General features: G+C 41.0%; 1 protein-coding gene across 1 annotated transcript; it reads right to left on the bottom strand.

Moving 5' to 3' along the window:
* Positions 1-207: 207 nt before the first annotated feature.
* LOC139457255 (xylosyltransferase sqv-6-like) lies at positions 208-15,533 on the bottom strand. Its single transcript, XM_071238665.1, has 6 exons — positions 15,442-15,533; positions 11,428-11,586; positions 9,677-9,765; positions 6,994-7,119; positions 2,641-2,768; positions 208-918 (listed from the first exon to the last, which is right to left on the bottom strand). Exons 1-6 carry the CDS (start codon positions 15,531-15,533, stop codon positions 778-780), a joined length of 735 nt encoding a protein of 244 aa, XP_071094766.1. The 3' UTR covers positions 208-777.
* Between the last annotated feature and the right edge of the window lie 26 nt (positions 15,534-15,559).

Raw genomic sequence — 15,559 nt, 5'->3', positions numbered from 1 at the left:
TGTATTTGACTATAATACATCTGTTTTTGAACGGCATTTAGATGTCATACAAATAAGAGAGACAATTCATGAATACCAACTTCTCTAATATGAGGAAAACGTTTCGAAGTATATGCTTAGACCTTCATCAAGTTATCAGGTTATAAGCATATACTCCGAAACGTTGTGTACAATAACTTGACATCCACCGATTCTTTCTCTTTAACGCCTCTGCTTCAGTACTTTAGATACTCCTGTGTCAATGAGGGAGGAAACCTGAGCCGGTTTACATTTTGTTGATAAGATTACTAATTACTTATCTATGATAACTTAAGTGTTAGCTTCCATTGTCCATTGCCTATCGCCTATCAGCGCCAATCATCTGTTGGCTTCCTTTGTTGGCTTCCACCCTTTGTTATTTTCCACCTTTTGTTAAGGGCATCCATATACTCTCTTCCTTATGTGTATCACTTCTAAATGTCTTTCAAAGACCAGTTCAGGATTATTGCTCTTATCTAGCGACGCATGCACGTGAGGGTGGGTGTGGGTGTGTGGGTGTGGCTGCTTGTACTAGTGTCGACGAATGCCGATTTTATATTGTCAGTCCACGAAAAACATTTCGCAGTTAAACATGAATACCGACTCAGACACGCTTAATGCTGAGAGCCAGGCAGGGTGACAACAAGAACCATCTTTTAACTTCGTTTGGAAGGACGCGACCGGGGATCGACCCCCGACCTTCCTCTCTCCGGGCGGACGCTCTTCCCTCAAACCACGGAGGCGACCCAGAACGCTTTGTCATGTGGTGTATACAGATAAGTACCATGTCCCTCCACATATTAGCGTTGTGTTTCCCGCACATGGACGTTGACAGTTGTTCTCACCATCTCTGGTGTGACCAGTTGGAATAGAGTTGCCACAGTAGCACTGATTTCCTGACTGAAAACAAAAATAGTCAAATCTCCAAAAGTTGTCACTATTGAAATACTGAACCGCAACAGAAAAGTCACCCCAAGTAACATTGCATGAAAAGTTGTCATTTAAATATCTGGGTAATTCTTGTCAAAGTTTCTACCTTGTCTGGAAATAAGAAATTTGATAATATAAAACCAAAGCAGATGACAATAAGCCCGATCGCCCAAACTCATCACGGTAACGGCCATGGTAACCCGATGCACGTGAGTTCCGTGCAAATTGAAATGCACACGCGTTCCCCCATTTCTTGCCCTATAAAAATCCACCCAGATCGGGTAACATTCATTCGTTATTGAATTGCTACCACGTGCCCAGATCGACAAGAAATCAGCGACATCAAGCCCTTGGACGATTGCAAGTTGGACGAACTGCCCGGCAAGTAGCCAATGCATTTCAAGTCAACGTAAGGACCATATACAGGCTCCAGCAACGGTACCAGACCACCAACACTACAGATGAACGACCACGTAGTGGCAGACCAAGGGGTCACTACCCGACGTCAGGATCGTTGGATTGTGCGACAGCATCTTCAGGGATCGCTTTGTTACTGCTGCGGAAACTGCTCGACAAACCATCCACACCTCCACTGTCACAGGCCACACCAAGGACCCATTCTGACTCCTCGTCATCGCCGGGACCGTCTTCAGTGGGCAACACAGCACCAGCATTGCACCACCAGCAGTGAAGAGGCCTCTTCTCAGACGAAAGTCGTTACTGTATCTCAACAGCAGATGACAGAGAGTCTGGCGACGCCGTTATTTGGATGCTTGTGTTGTAGAGAGAGACTCGTAGGGTGGTCCGAGCATCACGGTCTTCCAGAACATCGATTCAGTGTTGTCACAGCAGCTCGGTACATTGATCAAATCTTGAGACCACACGCCACACCTCTTTTGTCACATCGCCATAACCGCGAGTTTCAGCATGATAACGCCCTTGCCCACACTGCGAGAGCAACAAGGCACTTCCCCCAGAAGAATGGCATCAGAACCATGCAGTGGCCTGCCCTCAGTCCCGATATAAATCCCATTGAACACCTACTGGAGGAGATTCAAAGACGGCTGAATGATGTCTGAACAAGGCCGACAACTGCAGCTTAACTGCGTCAGGCGTTCCTCAGACTGTGGGCACAAGTGCCTATGGCCTTTATCAACCGTGTATCCATGTATCGACGTTGCACGGCAGTCATCTATACACATGGCGGACACAGGAAATACTGACTTGTGGTGCCATTTTCTCAGGGACTAGTGTTGTGTTTAACTTTAAGAACATTTGACACTTTAATTTCAACCTTGATGATCAGTTTTGCCAAGTTTGATCTTTTTGATATGTCCAAAAGTATGTTCACAGTGTTTGGACCAATAAGGTTTCTCAGATATCTAGCCATGGTGACGTTTCTTTTGCGGTTCAGAATAGTTACAAATGATGATAAGATACGATGGAACATAAATACTTTTAACTGGTATCGTGAAGTGTGAAATTCTTTTTATTCAACAGTGCCCCAGACATGTAAGTTGTATACCTTCAGGAAAATTACTGCTCTTTTCTACAGTGCTTGAGACAGATACGTCGCTGGTTATATTTCCTGGCAACATACAGTTCTCTGTCCGGCAGTGCTTTAGACGGATGGCTGTACAGCTCGGCGAAACATACATACAAACATACGCTGGCTTTACCTAGTTGACTTACCTCAGTGCCCGCAAGTGCGTATCCCTCTGTTGAGCAGTACTCTGTACACACCTCTTGGGTCATGCTTTGGCTTGAATATGGATGTGGCAATACACGTGTCCCGCTATCCTTAAAACAACCAAGATATTCTGTAATAAAAGAAGTTATATATTATCTGGTGCGCCATTGGTTGTTTGCTGCAAGAGCTATAGAACGATGATAGCCATGACATGTGAAGTCAATACAACGTCTAGTGGTCTAAGATGCCACGACATGTGCCATTGACATTACCTAGAAAACATTACTTCTCCTTGACATTATCCAGTATACAATATGTGTCCTCAGCACCCATTTCAATACATGTCATCAACATTATCAAACATACAATGCGTGTCATTGACATTATTTACCTTAATAAAACACGTGTCATTGTCATTATCTAGCACACAAGTGTCATTGACATTATGTAGCATACGCTACATGACATCAACACTATCGGGGATACAAAATGTGTAATTATCATTATCCAGGATGTAATACGTGTCATTAACACTATCCAGGATACAATACGTGTCAATAACACTATCCAGGATACAATACTTGTCATTAATCCTTTCAAGGATAGAAAACGTGTCATTAACACTACCCAGAATGCAATACGTGTCATTAACACTAACCAGGATACAATACGTGCAATTAACACTATCCGGGATACAAAACGTGTCATTAACGCTATCAAGGATACAATACTTGTCATTTATACTATCAAGGATACAATACGTGTCATTGACACTATCCAGGATACAATACGTGTCATTAACATTAGCCAGGATAGAATACATGTCATGAACATTATCCAGGATAGAATACGTGTCATTTACATTATTCATGATAGAATACGTGTCATGAACACTATCCAGAATGCAATACGTGTCACTAACACTATCCAGGATACAATACGTGTCATTAACACTATCCAGGATACAATACGTGTCATTAACACTCTCCAGGATACAATACTTGTCATTAAAACTACCAAGGATACAATACGTGTCCTTAGCACTATCCAGGATACACTACGTCTCATTAACACTATCCAGGGTACATTACGTGTCATTAACACTATCCAGGGTACACTACCTGTCATTTACACTATCAAGGTCATTACCACCATGTCAATTTAACTGTCCATAGTTTCGATCATGTATCGAAATGTCAATAAGCAAGGGGCAATAAAAACTCACTATTTCAATGAAACTAAAATCCAATGCAAGACTAAAAGAAAGCAAACATACACCATGTTTGTATTATCTAGGTGTGTGTATCTAGGAATAAATATAGAAATCTGCCTGAAGGCAACCAACTTGTTCGTTTTGTCGATAGTCCATGGTTTACCTTCGTGAGCTAAATATGTTGTTTCTCTGATACGCAGTTTATAAAGGACATTATAGCTGGAATGGACAGAATTCTCATTAAACCGCCCGCATGTTGTCAAAAATGAGCGGGCCACTGTAACTTGATAATGCCCTCATATTGCTTGACGACGGGCTGTTATCACGTCCGTTGTTAGTTGACGTCATATTTGTGCAATAGTGACGCTTCCATATTGTTGTTTCTTTTTATTTGATAACAAATTCCATCCATAATAACGCTAACGCAATTTTTCAGGGCATTATCATTTGCAGAAGCCTTCGCTCATTTCAGCTTCCCTCCTTCGTCCGGCAGCTAATGGAAGACCTTATATTGTAGCTAAAATGGATAGCATTATGATTAACCTCCTGTATGTCAGAGGGACATACATATCCCTCCTCTACAACCCTTACTTTGAAGTCGAATAAAATTCAAAATACATTTCACAGTTTTGAATTAGCTGGGGAATTCCCCGTTCTGTGTTATCATCCACTGGCATTTGAGGCCAAGTAAACGTACTTAAAATGACCTCTGAAAATTAGGTACATCATAAATGTCGCCATGTTTTACACATTACGAAATCACCACTCATGGTGTTATTTACAGCATGTTTTGACATCTAAATTTCGGATATTTACTCGGAGAATTGAATTTTATCACGGGTGTCTGTCTTGTATCAAATCACCAATGAGAATTCCAAAACGTCGGCGATAACCCCTTGAATCGTTTAGAATGTTTTGGTAAATACGCAACACGAACGCTCATGTGAACTTTCCACCATGTTGGAAAGTGTTTACAAAATCACGTTTCAGGTACACCGGTTGAGGCGCCTGTAACATCACGTACATTTCAAACTTAGCTGCGAAACATATTATCCTTGAATTCCTTATACATTTTAGAATCAAATGAGAAAATGTCACCAATAAAAAGCGCCTAGATGAAATCAAGCAAAATAAATTAGGTGTGTAAACGTATGCTTTGTTCGAAAAACTGCACTTGTTTGAAATGTAAAAAAAGCAAAATTCAGATTTTACACAGTGTAGCTTTTTCTCCTATTTTGAGCTATCCATTCGTCCTTTCGTTCAAGATATTGGCTCATTTAAAATAGATACATTGCAATGATTTGATATTTTCCAAAGAAATTTTCAAAGTTACCGTCCTGTGTGACGCCATGACTGACGCAAAATCACGCACAACGATAAAGGTATTCATCGGAATTTCGTAGTATTTAAACAAATTTATGTCCAATATTGAATATAATTTTGGTAGTTTTCAAATATTCTTGTGGGGATGTATGGGCATCATATTGATGTTCAATAGTGACGTCATCTGGTTTGTTCTATGACGCTTCCGTATTTGTAAACATGGGTCAGTGACATTGGTTGTGTGCTGATTGCAGTAAATGTTTCAAAACCGATATTGTTGTTTATTTTTATTTGATAACAAATTCTATCCATTTTAACTATGATAACGGTAACGCTATGTTTCATTGCATTATCATATCATTATCTCTTCAACTGCCCCCCTTCGTCCGACAGTTAATGGAAGACCTCGGGTTGAAAAAACTAAAAATATCGTTACCCTTATATTATACAAATGTTATGAGTGACAGCAGAACAGATTCGAGACATCATGTATGGGCAGTTAGGAGCCACGCAAATTCATGTGGTTAGAACCTTTGTGCTTGGTTGCAAGAGTGTCCGTAGCTACATTGCCGCAAGACTGGCGATCATTAAACCGACCAAGAAACGACCGCCCACAGGTCACAAACCCTCATGGGGATCTCTATCCCCGCACATGGCAGTTACGCAATAGGTTTACTGACAGTGATGTCATCAGTTTCGAAGGCATTGCGTCAGCGTATCAGCGCATCAGCAGGCTGTGTACGCCTGGAACTCAGGCTTACATACATTTCTGGGGTGTAGCTGGGCAGCTTATACGTGGGGTTTGTTGTGTGAGAAGATGGCCGCTGAGTGAATGACAAAGGGCGCTGTTTCAGCTTGTTTTCATGCTGACGGAAGTTTCCGAGTCTACTACCAGAAAGGTAAAAGGTATGCTCCAGGCGCCACGCTGAAGGTTCATCTCAATGTACGTGGGTTTGTTTGTTTGTTTGTTGTTTAACGCGGTTGTTTGCTGCGATAATACAGCAATATGACGGCGGTCTGTAAATAATGGAGTTTCGACCAGAGAGTCCAGTTATTGACATCATGAGTATCGATCCATGCAATTGGGATACTATGACATGCATCAACCAAGTCAGCGAGCCAGACCATCCGATCCCGTTAGTCGCCTTATACGACAAGCATAGTCGCCTTTTACGGCAAGCATGGATTCTACCCCTGATCTTCACGGGTCCAATGTACGTGGGAGTGACACAGTGTGGTGAGGGATTTGGTACAAATTAAGATCAAGCTGTTGGTGAACAGAAAAGAAATATCTTTACAATGGTACTGCGATCAGGTTCTGCAAGCAGCAGCAACAGTGACGGTTAATCTAAAATGACAACGCCCACACCACTAGAATCACCCAGGACTTCGCTCTTTAGCTATGTACTGCATGTTCACTCTTTCACCTTCTCAAATTCTGTTGGATCACCCAGGAAGACAAATAAGTGAACGTGTTCTCGCCTCTCGCCGCCTCTTGCTGGAACAATACTAACTGAGGGTTGCAACGCGTCCATCGTGACATCATCGGGTGCCTAACATTCTTCGTGACACCTCGTCTTCAAACTTGTCATGATTCCCAAGGAGGCCATTGGAGATATTGCGACTTTATTTGAAGTCTTCGAAAGGACCTGGTCATTTTACATGACTGATCTGCGTGCATGTAGTTAGATGCCACTTTACAGAACCATGCTGCATGTATGTTGAAATGTTTCACTTTATACCATTGCGTCATGTGTATACAGGAACGCGTGTGTGGTCATCCAAGTGAACTGAAGCTGGAGACTAAGTTGTGACTTACTTGAATCACATGCCCATGTATCTGTAAACAAGTTGGATCTACACTGGCAAACTCCGAGAAGACAGACTGTTCCCATAGCCAGACAGCCCGCATCACTGCTGCAACTGGAACCAATTTGCTTCTCGCCTTCAACAGATTCAAGAAACCAGATACACAGTAAGTGCTATTTTTGGATATTAAATATATTTTCACCTACATGAAAACCTATCAAATTAAAAAAGTACCATTTGCATAAGCAATAACAACGTCAAATCACCATGAAGATCTGGGTCTTCAGCAACCCATGCTTGTCCTAAGAGGCGAATGACGGGATTGAGTGGTCAGGCTCACTGACTTGGTTGATGCTTGTCATAGTATCCCGGTTGCGCAGATCTATGATGTCAATCACTAGATTGTCTGGTCCAGACTGTCTTGTTTACAGATCGCCGCCATACTACTGGAATATTGCTGAGTGTGCCATTACACAAGACACAAACTGACGATCAATGTCCACTTGCATCTACGAATCATTTAAGAATTAAACGTCAGTTTGGATGGGTTTATTGAAGTGTGAACGATTTAAAAGCACTGGTTAAACTTTTGTGTGAACCTCCGTGCAACCAGTGCTTTTAAATTGTTCACACTTTAATGAACCCATCCAAACTGACGTTCAATTCATATAATTTCATACTTTGTAGTTTACTGGTCTCGCCGAATAATATCGCAACACTGTTTGCTTAAATTTGAAGTCCTCTGGTTTCGCCGAAGAACATTGCAACAATGTTATTTTGTCGGTATTTGCCGGCTCTCAGTCACATACGTTTCCCCACTCATACTCAGTTACGCAAAGAAAAATAGTTCTTTGAATATATACAACATAATCTAGAAATATATCAACATAATTTCTTTCTCTGAGCAAATTTACAAACAATATTTGGGATAAATCAAATCTTAAAAATAGGTTACAGGAAGGTGAACAAAAATATGAATTTCACCTCGATGCACCGAGGCGAGGTCAACCTTCATGCGCGGATTTATATATGACGTCACATAAGTTTGTAAAGAGGTGCATTTCGAGTCGAACGGGAGCATGAGGATGAAATTTATACTGCTGTTGAAAATGACGTTTAGGGAGCAGTTATGGAAAACACCCCGACGCGTGAACCCTCTCATGGCACTAGCAAATTGGGAATATCACCGATGAAAGAAAGTGTTGCTTGTGTTTGGATAATCGCAAACCCATTCGGACGATGCGGAATGGACCGAGTGCTCTGAAACGTGTGTGTTTTGTGTTAATTTTCAACGTCAGGGTGTGTTATATTTTGAGTTTGGGATTTGTCGCGTGTGCTGTAATACTTTCCTTAGCTGGTGTTTGTTGTCACCTGAGATGGACCTACTGTATGACCTGATACTAGCTTCATTTCTGTGCCCCGTCACTCCTCATGTACCGCCGCTTCTCGGCCTAGAATGCACGGAGAAGGTCGGCCAACTCAGAAACCGGAACAGTAGATTTCTAGTCTCCAATGACCTATCGTTAAAACAGGTAGGCAAGTTTTTTTTTTTGTTTTTTAGAATTTAAGTTTCCTTCCTTACCTTTTTATGTTTTATGGTTTCTCAAAATCTCAGATTTATTTCCCGATTCGAAAGTAAATCGGGTTTCGGATTGATCAGGAGCAGTCGCGTTTGCTCTGTGTCAGCGGACACATCAGAGCAGGGTACGACATTGTTTTCATTGGCGCGAGATTCCTGTCATTTCCGAAAACAAGGCATCAAGTCAGTATCGCTCAATAAATCAATTTCGTTCACCTCAGTAATTTTGCAGAATTAATTTTCTTCACTTGCGTTATTAGTATTGAAAGATAACCATTCAATATCCAAAACATCGCAAGGACAAACAGTTTTCCATTTTGTTTCATGTAGCAGCTAGACGACATCAATCACCAGACCCAAAGCATTTATTTATTTATAAGTCAAATGAAATGTTACAAGACCAGGCAAAAGTACTAAATTAATTATATTGCTGATAAATGCAGGTATTAAAAAGAAAAACGTGTTGACCGTAAACATCGATCGAGAATTCGGGGAAACCCCGGAAAGAAGTTCCGGCAAAAGTTCACACGATCAATTTCCCAAAAAAATGTTCATATCGTGTGAACTTTTTTTGTCCGTTCACGGGTGTGTGAAGTCCAAATATCAGATCACGTGACTACCCCTTCAGCCAATCAGCATGAAAGAAACAGTGTAAACTTCAAAGTATGAAATTATTTTCTGATATCCAAACATGGCACATGCATTGTCTTCTATAAATCATAAGACGGTAATCATATATCGTTTCTGTATCACTGCATGTCCTGTTGTTTTTTTCCATTCATATTAGACAATAGTGTAACAATAGTGTAACCATAAAACGTAGGGCGGTCGGGTAGCCTAGTGCTTAAAGCGTTCCCTCGTCACGCCGAAGACCCGGGTTCGAATCCCAACATGGGTACAATGTGTGAAGCCCATTTCTGGTGTCCCCCGCCGTGATTTTGCTGGAATATTGCTAAACGCGGCGTAAAACCGTACTCAATCACTCCCAGTAAAACGTATCTATATTTTCATGCAATGACGATACATGTATGAACAGGACACAAAAGTCTGGCGGGGGCTTCGTCATGTTTTTGTTTTTTTCTGATGAAATACTGTCCACAATGTCATAACCTACCTGTGCACGTCAGGTATAGTTTGTTTCCAGTTTCTGTCGAGGTGTTAACGAGATGGGGAGACGTGAAGGTGGACGCGTGCCCCCGGCAGCTGTTGGTGTTCAAGTTGAATTGATAACTGAAGCAGTTGGTGTCCAATAGACAGAGACGGAAACAAAGCTGGGGGTGTGGCGCCGGTCTAGACCACAGGTGATAGTCCAATACGACGAGGTTATCAAACGCCGGTGAGTTAGTCACCAAACAATCATCACACAGGTCGACTGACAAAACGTTATATGAAAACAAAACCATCACCATCATCACCAAATGGTCATGAATACTAGTATGTTGTATCAATGCTGGTGACGACAATGCCATATTTTGAAGCAGGCACTGCGTTTTCTTGTGAAATAAGAGTCTTATAGAATTCTGAGATTCCTGGTTCCTGAGGTCCGCGGTGACCCTTTCCCTCAGTAGACGTGTACGTGGCACCCCAGGCAGATGGTCATTGATGTATCTAGATCTCAGTTTGTCTTGCTTGTAACTAATGGTCACCAGCTGATTTTGCCTGTACACCCACAGCCAATGGTAGGCTGTGTAGATCTTGTAAACTATGCACTGCGTTAAGGTGTGATGCTCCGTATCATCAGGATATGGGTAACATATATATCCCCTGAAACTTTGTAATCTCCATCTTCAGTGGAAGTGCAGGGTATGTCCTGGGTTTGCAATCTGACCTCAGTTACTGTGTCTCCAATATCCCCTAATATTAATTCTCGGTTACTGTGTACCTGTTGGCCGTGGTACCCATATAAATGTACCACACGAAACGGTGTATATTCCAAGTATTATCGGCAAAAGTGTGGCATGTGTTTCACGATCCCATGCGTGTTCGTACATACCGAATAAAATAAAGGCACATATGGTGTGTGCGGTCTCAACGCTTCATCGCCAACTCTTTTTTACATTAGCAACCACGCTTTACATCTCATGCCAGCCATTGGCAGAGATCTGTTTATGGTAAATACGAGAACGTTTTCATTCACACAGACAGTAATTGCACTGAAACCGAAAAACAAGTTGGAATCAATACAAGATCAATGCAAAACCAACCATATTTAGTTTTGGTTTTGTTAGATAAGCATACATATGAACAAGTTATATTGATTGTCAGGTGTCGAGTTGGTTGCATGATCAATGTGAGAATATTTATGTTATTAACACACACTCCTAACATTCCTTCCTGTCAAATAATTCGCTTTGTCCAAAAGAGAGGCCACTTTCATGGCAAGAACGATTGATTCGTCTCTGTTACTATGAGAATTTACTTAAGAACGGAAATATATTAATTTTGATTACAAGTAAGATGGATAAAATTATTGATTCATTAAACCGCACGCATGTTATAAGAAAAGAGCGGGCCACTGTAACTTGATAATGCCCTCATATTGCTTGACGACGGGCCATTATCACGTCCGTTGTTAGGTGTCGTCATATTTGTTCAATAGTGACGTCATCTATGACGCTTCCGTATTTGTAAACGTGTGCCACTCTGAATGAGAAGGCCTAGCTGTGGTAACTGTTTCCAGTTGCCAGGAACCGAAGGGTGACAGCAAGCTTCAGCCCAGGACTCAAACATCTTCTCCAATTAGGGCCTTGTTTGGTCAATCCGAGTGTGAATCTTAGTACGGAACATGACAGGCTCCATTCTGAGGTAGCCCATGACTTTCTCTCACCAACTCTGGCCTGATATTCTCATAGTCAGTTGCAATACCTAGCTGTGGCTTTTTTGCGATCCAAGGTCTCAGCCACTGCTGCCGTCGCCTTGTCCTTCTCATTCTTCTCTACACCATCATGGCGGCATCTGCAGCATTTTGATTTATTCTTTGCAGGCGGAGCAACTGCAACTGTTCTGCTGTTAACATCTTGACAACTTGCAAAGAAATGATTCAGAAAAGCACACTTTTTATATGCACTATGTTTTGATCAGTGATGGATCGACAACTAGTCACCGACCAATCCCCTTTTAGTTGCAACAAGTCGCCGAAGATTCGCTGACTAGTCACCGATCGGTCTCAACAAGTTGCAAACATTTCGCCGTAACTGCGGTGAACAGTTGCCGACCAATCACTGACCAGTTGCAACACATGGCGCTGGTCGATCGGCGATCATACCCTAATTCCAAATATGGGCAGAAGTTGTTGCACCGGTCTCAACGATCGCCAGTCGGTCGCAAGGGAAATCAGTCGCCAAGAGGTTGCATCGAGGCCGCATTGTCTGTGTGACTGTAGCTAAAGTTAACCTAATGAAGCTTGGCGATTTATAAATATGGTCCCTCCTGTTGCAATCGTTATGACGGAACATGTAGGTAGGGCTGCAACGATACAGGAAGGTCACGATACGATACGCATCTCAATATTCTGGTCACGATACGATACATATCTCGATAGGCAATGATAAAAAAAAACCAGACAGACAGAAGTTTATTCAATATTTTAGGCCATATGACCTATAGTACAGTAGTGTGTTGTTTTTTTTGTATCAACATTGTACAGTCACGTGTAGGTAATAATAAGTTTACATAAAATATTAACGTCTAATTTCAAAAATCTTCTTCAGGAATATTGACAGAGATGATATTGTATTTGCATTGCAGGAGTTCAACAAATTTCTCATCAGTTGTTCATCTTTGTACATAGTTGAAATCATAGGGAGGTATCTATTTCTAAGAAACTGATAATATTTACAAATGAGAAGTACATGAAACTCATCCCCAACATAGCCTTCATTACAATAACGGCATAAACTACTTTCTTTATCTTGTACATTTTTCTTTCTGAGATTGTTAACATTAAAATTATGTAATGATATACGTAATTTACACAAAGATCTCAAAGTTCTATCCTGAAGTACAGATACATATTTTTCAGGAACAAGTAAAGATTTTATATTTATTTAATGGCATAAAAACCTTGAGGATGATATTTGACAGTGCCAATCTTGTGAAAATATATCCACAAATCTTTCCTTAAGCATGAAGATAAATAGTTTATCATTTCCAACATCTTGAGATATCCATGCAAGAGGAAAACCAGACATACAGAGAATATTTCTGATATCAGACACCCATAATCAATATTTACCCTTTTCATCCAAGGCTTTTAACATATTATAACAATGAAGAGGAAATCTATTTGAATTCATACGAAGTAGCTTTATCCAATATTTGACTGCCCGTAGCTGGGATGAAACAAAAAGACTGGTACGACCAGTTTCTCCTAGAATGGCTTTGTTAGAGGCATATTTACCGACACCTAAAAAACGTTTAAAGTACATGGCATGATTTTTTTCTATGGAATCGTTATAATGACATCCCCATATTTCTGAACCATACAGCAGAATTCATATTAAATGAAATTTTGAATAAAATTAAAAAATATATTACAAACACAAGTCCAGCTATACAATGAACACGTTATAACAACAAGATAGTATAATAATGGTATTGAATTGCGTACTTCAGTTCGGATTTGCTGACTGGTATTTTCGGTGTTATGTGCTTGCAGTGATCAGCTGATAATGTTTTATGAGATTGGGAAAAACATCTGTCGGTGTAAAACCTGAGCTTATTACAAATGTAAGCACGTTTTGGGGAGCCATGCCTTAGAGCGCGCTATAACCAAGTTAGCGGTTTATTGAAAGGCACAATAGCGAGGAAACGCTGTACTTGAGATTTGCGTTCCGTATCGAGGCGTATCGATAAATGGGCCCACGTTTACCGTATATCGTATCGTGGGTCAAGTATCGCGATGCATCGGAATATCGGTGTATCGTTTCACCCTTACATGTAGGCCCACACATTGAAATTGATTATCAACACTTATTAAGCAGCCTAATGAAGCTAGGCAATATACAAATGTTGGCCCAATTGTTTCGATCACCATATATGACAGGAACAATGTGGCACCATATTTTAGAGGGGGAACGGGTGGCTCCAGTCGCCTAAGGAGCCGCGATTCGCCATGCAGAGTTGCGTCCCTTGGGCACGCCAGAAACCTATGGTTGTTCGAATCCCGGTTCGCCCCGATTATGTTTCTAGGTTTGTCAGCACCATACCTGTGCTCGCGGGTTTCACCGAAGTGGTAAACGTCTAAGGCCTGCATCACTTCGGGCTTTCCTCCCACATTAAGCTGACATGCCGCAATATAACTGGAATACTGTTAAAAGCGGCGTTGAACCCAACTCACCCACTCACCACGTTATAAGTAACTTTTCCATTGGCAAGCACCGTTTTTCATTTTCTGCAAGTTACGGATGGAAAAATAAAAATATATAATGTATTCAAACATTTAATTAAGAATACGGTTTACCTTAGGGGTTAGATGGCTAATTAATTGATGGACCAACGACAACGTTCAGCCTGACTGACGCCGTTTTTCGCAAATAGGAAAACAACTTCTAAGTCTATCGGTCACTCAGATCCGTAGTACGTCGGGCATACGTCTTTAAAATATAATGAAAATACATATGTACATAGATATGAATGAAACTGACGTAATCAATTAATGTCAATAATTATTTATTATTCGGTTTTGGCGAACTTACCAAAATAGTGCATTTAGTGCACAGTCTGCGTTGACAGCGAGATGAACCATCAGTAACCATCTGCTTATTCCCAGGAATGTCATACACGAGGTGCAGATATGGATCTATCTTTTCACAGGGGATAAATGGTTCACGTTACACATCGGTAATCTATAAGTTGTTATGAAAAGACACGGTTCTGCCTATAGCTAATAGCATTCTGAAATGATCAAAGAGCCAAGTACGTCCTTGTGGAAATAAACAATACTGATTGCAATGTAGGGTTGTACGAGTAGCGAGGTAATTCTCTCCTCAATAGTCGTGACATTTTATCCAGGAATAAAAAGCAAGTGCATTTTATTTAAACATTTGATCTGAAAATAAAAAGCAATGCCTTCTTCTAATACACAACACGTAAACAAATTCTATACGCGCAATATACTGTAAAAGGAAAGACATGTGATTTAATAAACATACAAATTTGGTTCAACCACACATTTCCATACCCCTGTCCTCCACAGAGTTGTTGCATTCGTTCGTGTTCATTGTAAAGTTGATCTGACATCAGTGCTATAATGTGATCTGACACTGGGGGAACAAGCTTTCAACAAGGAATGGGAACAGCTGTTATTATGAAGGAGAAACATGTATTGCTTCAGTTTTAGAGACTACCAAGTTTCCGTGTATTGAAACACAGAGACCTGCATGATACTCCAAAGTATGCACATTAAGTACTTGCATTGCTATTGGTTGTATGGCTCCAATACACCGTTCAATTCTCAGTCTGGAATAGAGTTAATATATTGTTTTAAGGCTGCATAAAATCCCGTTCAGACACTTTGGGCGCCCCGCTCCTTGTTAAGTCAACGTGGCGTCATCTAGCAGAACAAACTTTAAGTCTAAGAAGGCGATCATGTGACGTGCTTTATGTACAAGCGCTACAACAGCCGTGAACAGTTAATATTACAAACACTGGACTGCTGGTGTCAATCGGACAGTTCCAGTAAGAGATCCGCTTTTCATATAGCTGGAATATTGCTGAGTGCGGCAATAAACAACAAACAATCAAATCTTTTCGCGAACACCTGGTGCCAGCACTGATTTTCTGTGATCCACTCGTTTCATGTTCACCATTATTTCCCTTTTAAGCTTAATGGAATCTTTTTCAGGAGATAATCAAGACCGATCATTCCCCGACATTTACATGGACTGAGCAGTTCTTCCTGCTGATGGACTCAAGTCCCCGAGTTTCCTCATAATCTCAGTAGCATTTATGAAGTCAGCTACAAAAGACATGTTAGGCCGACGTCACGTTGTGTGCT

The sequence above is a fragment of the Haliotis cracherodii genome, unplaced genomic scaffold (assembly GCF_022045235.1).
Source record: "Haliotis cracherodii isolate W230 unplaced genomic scaffold, xgHalCrac1.p SCAF_12, whole genome shotgun sequence".
NCBI lineage: Eukaryota > Metazoa > Mollusca > Gastropoda > Lepetellida > Haliotidae > Haliotis > Haliotis cracherodii.
Note: the sequence above shows the minus strand (reverse complement) of the source record. Positions and strands in the feature narration are given on the sequence as shown.

Coding starts and splice junctions, on each gene's coding strand:
- LOC139457255 (XM_071238665.1), bottom strand. CDS start 15,533: ATGTCTTTTGTAGCTGACTTCATAAATGCTACTGAGATTATGAGGAAA. Junction 11,587..15,441: donor GGAAGAACTGCTCAGTCCAT/GTAAATGTCGGG, acceptor TTTCTTTGCAAG/TTGTCAAGATGTTAACAGCA. Junction 9,766..11,427: donor CGCAAAAAAGCCACAGCTAG/GTATTGCAACTG, acceptor GAACACCAACAG/CTGCCGGGGGCACGCGTCCA.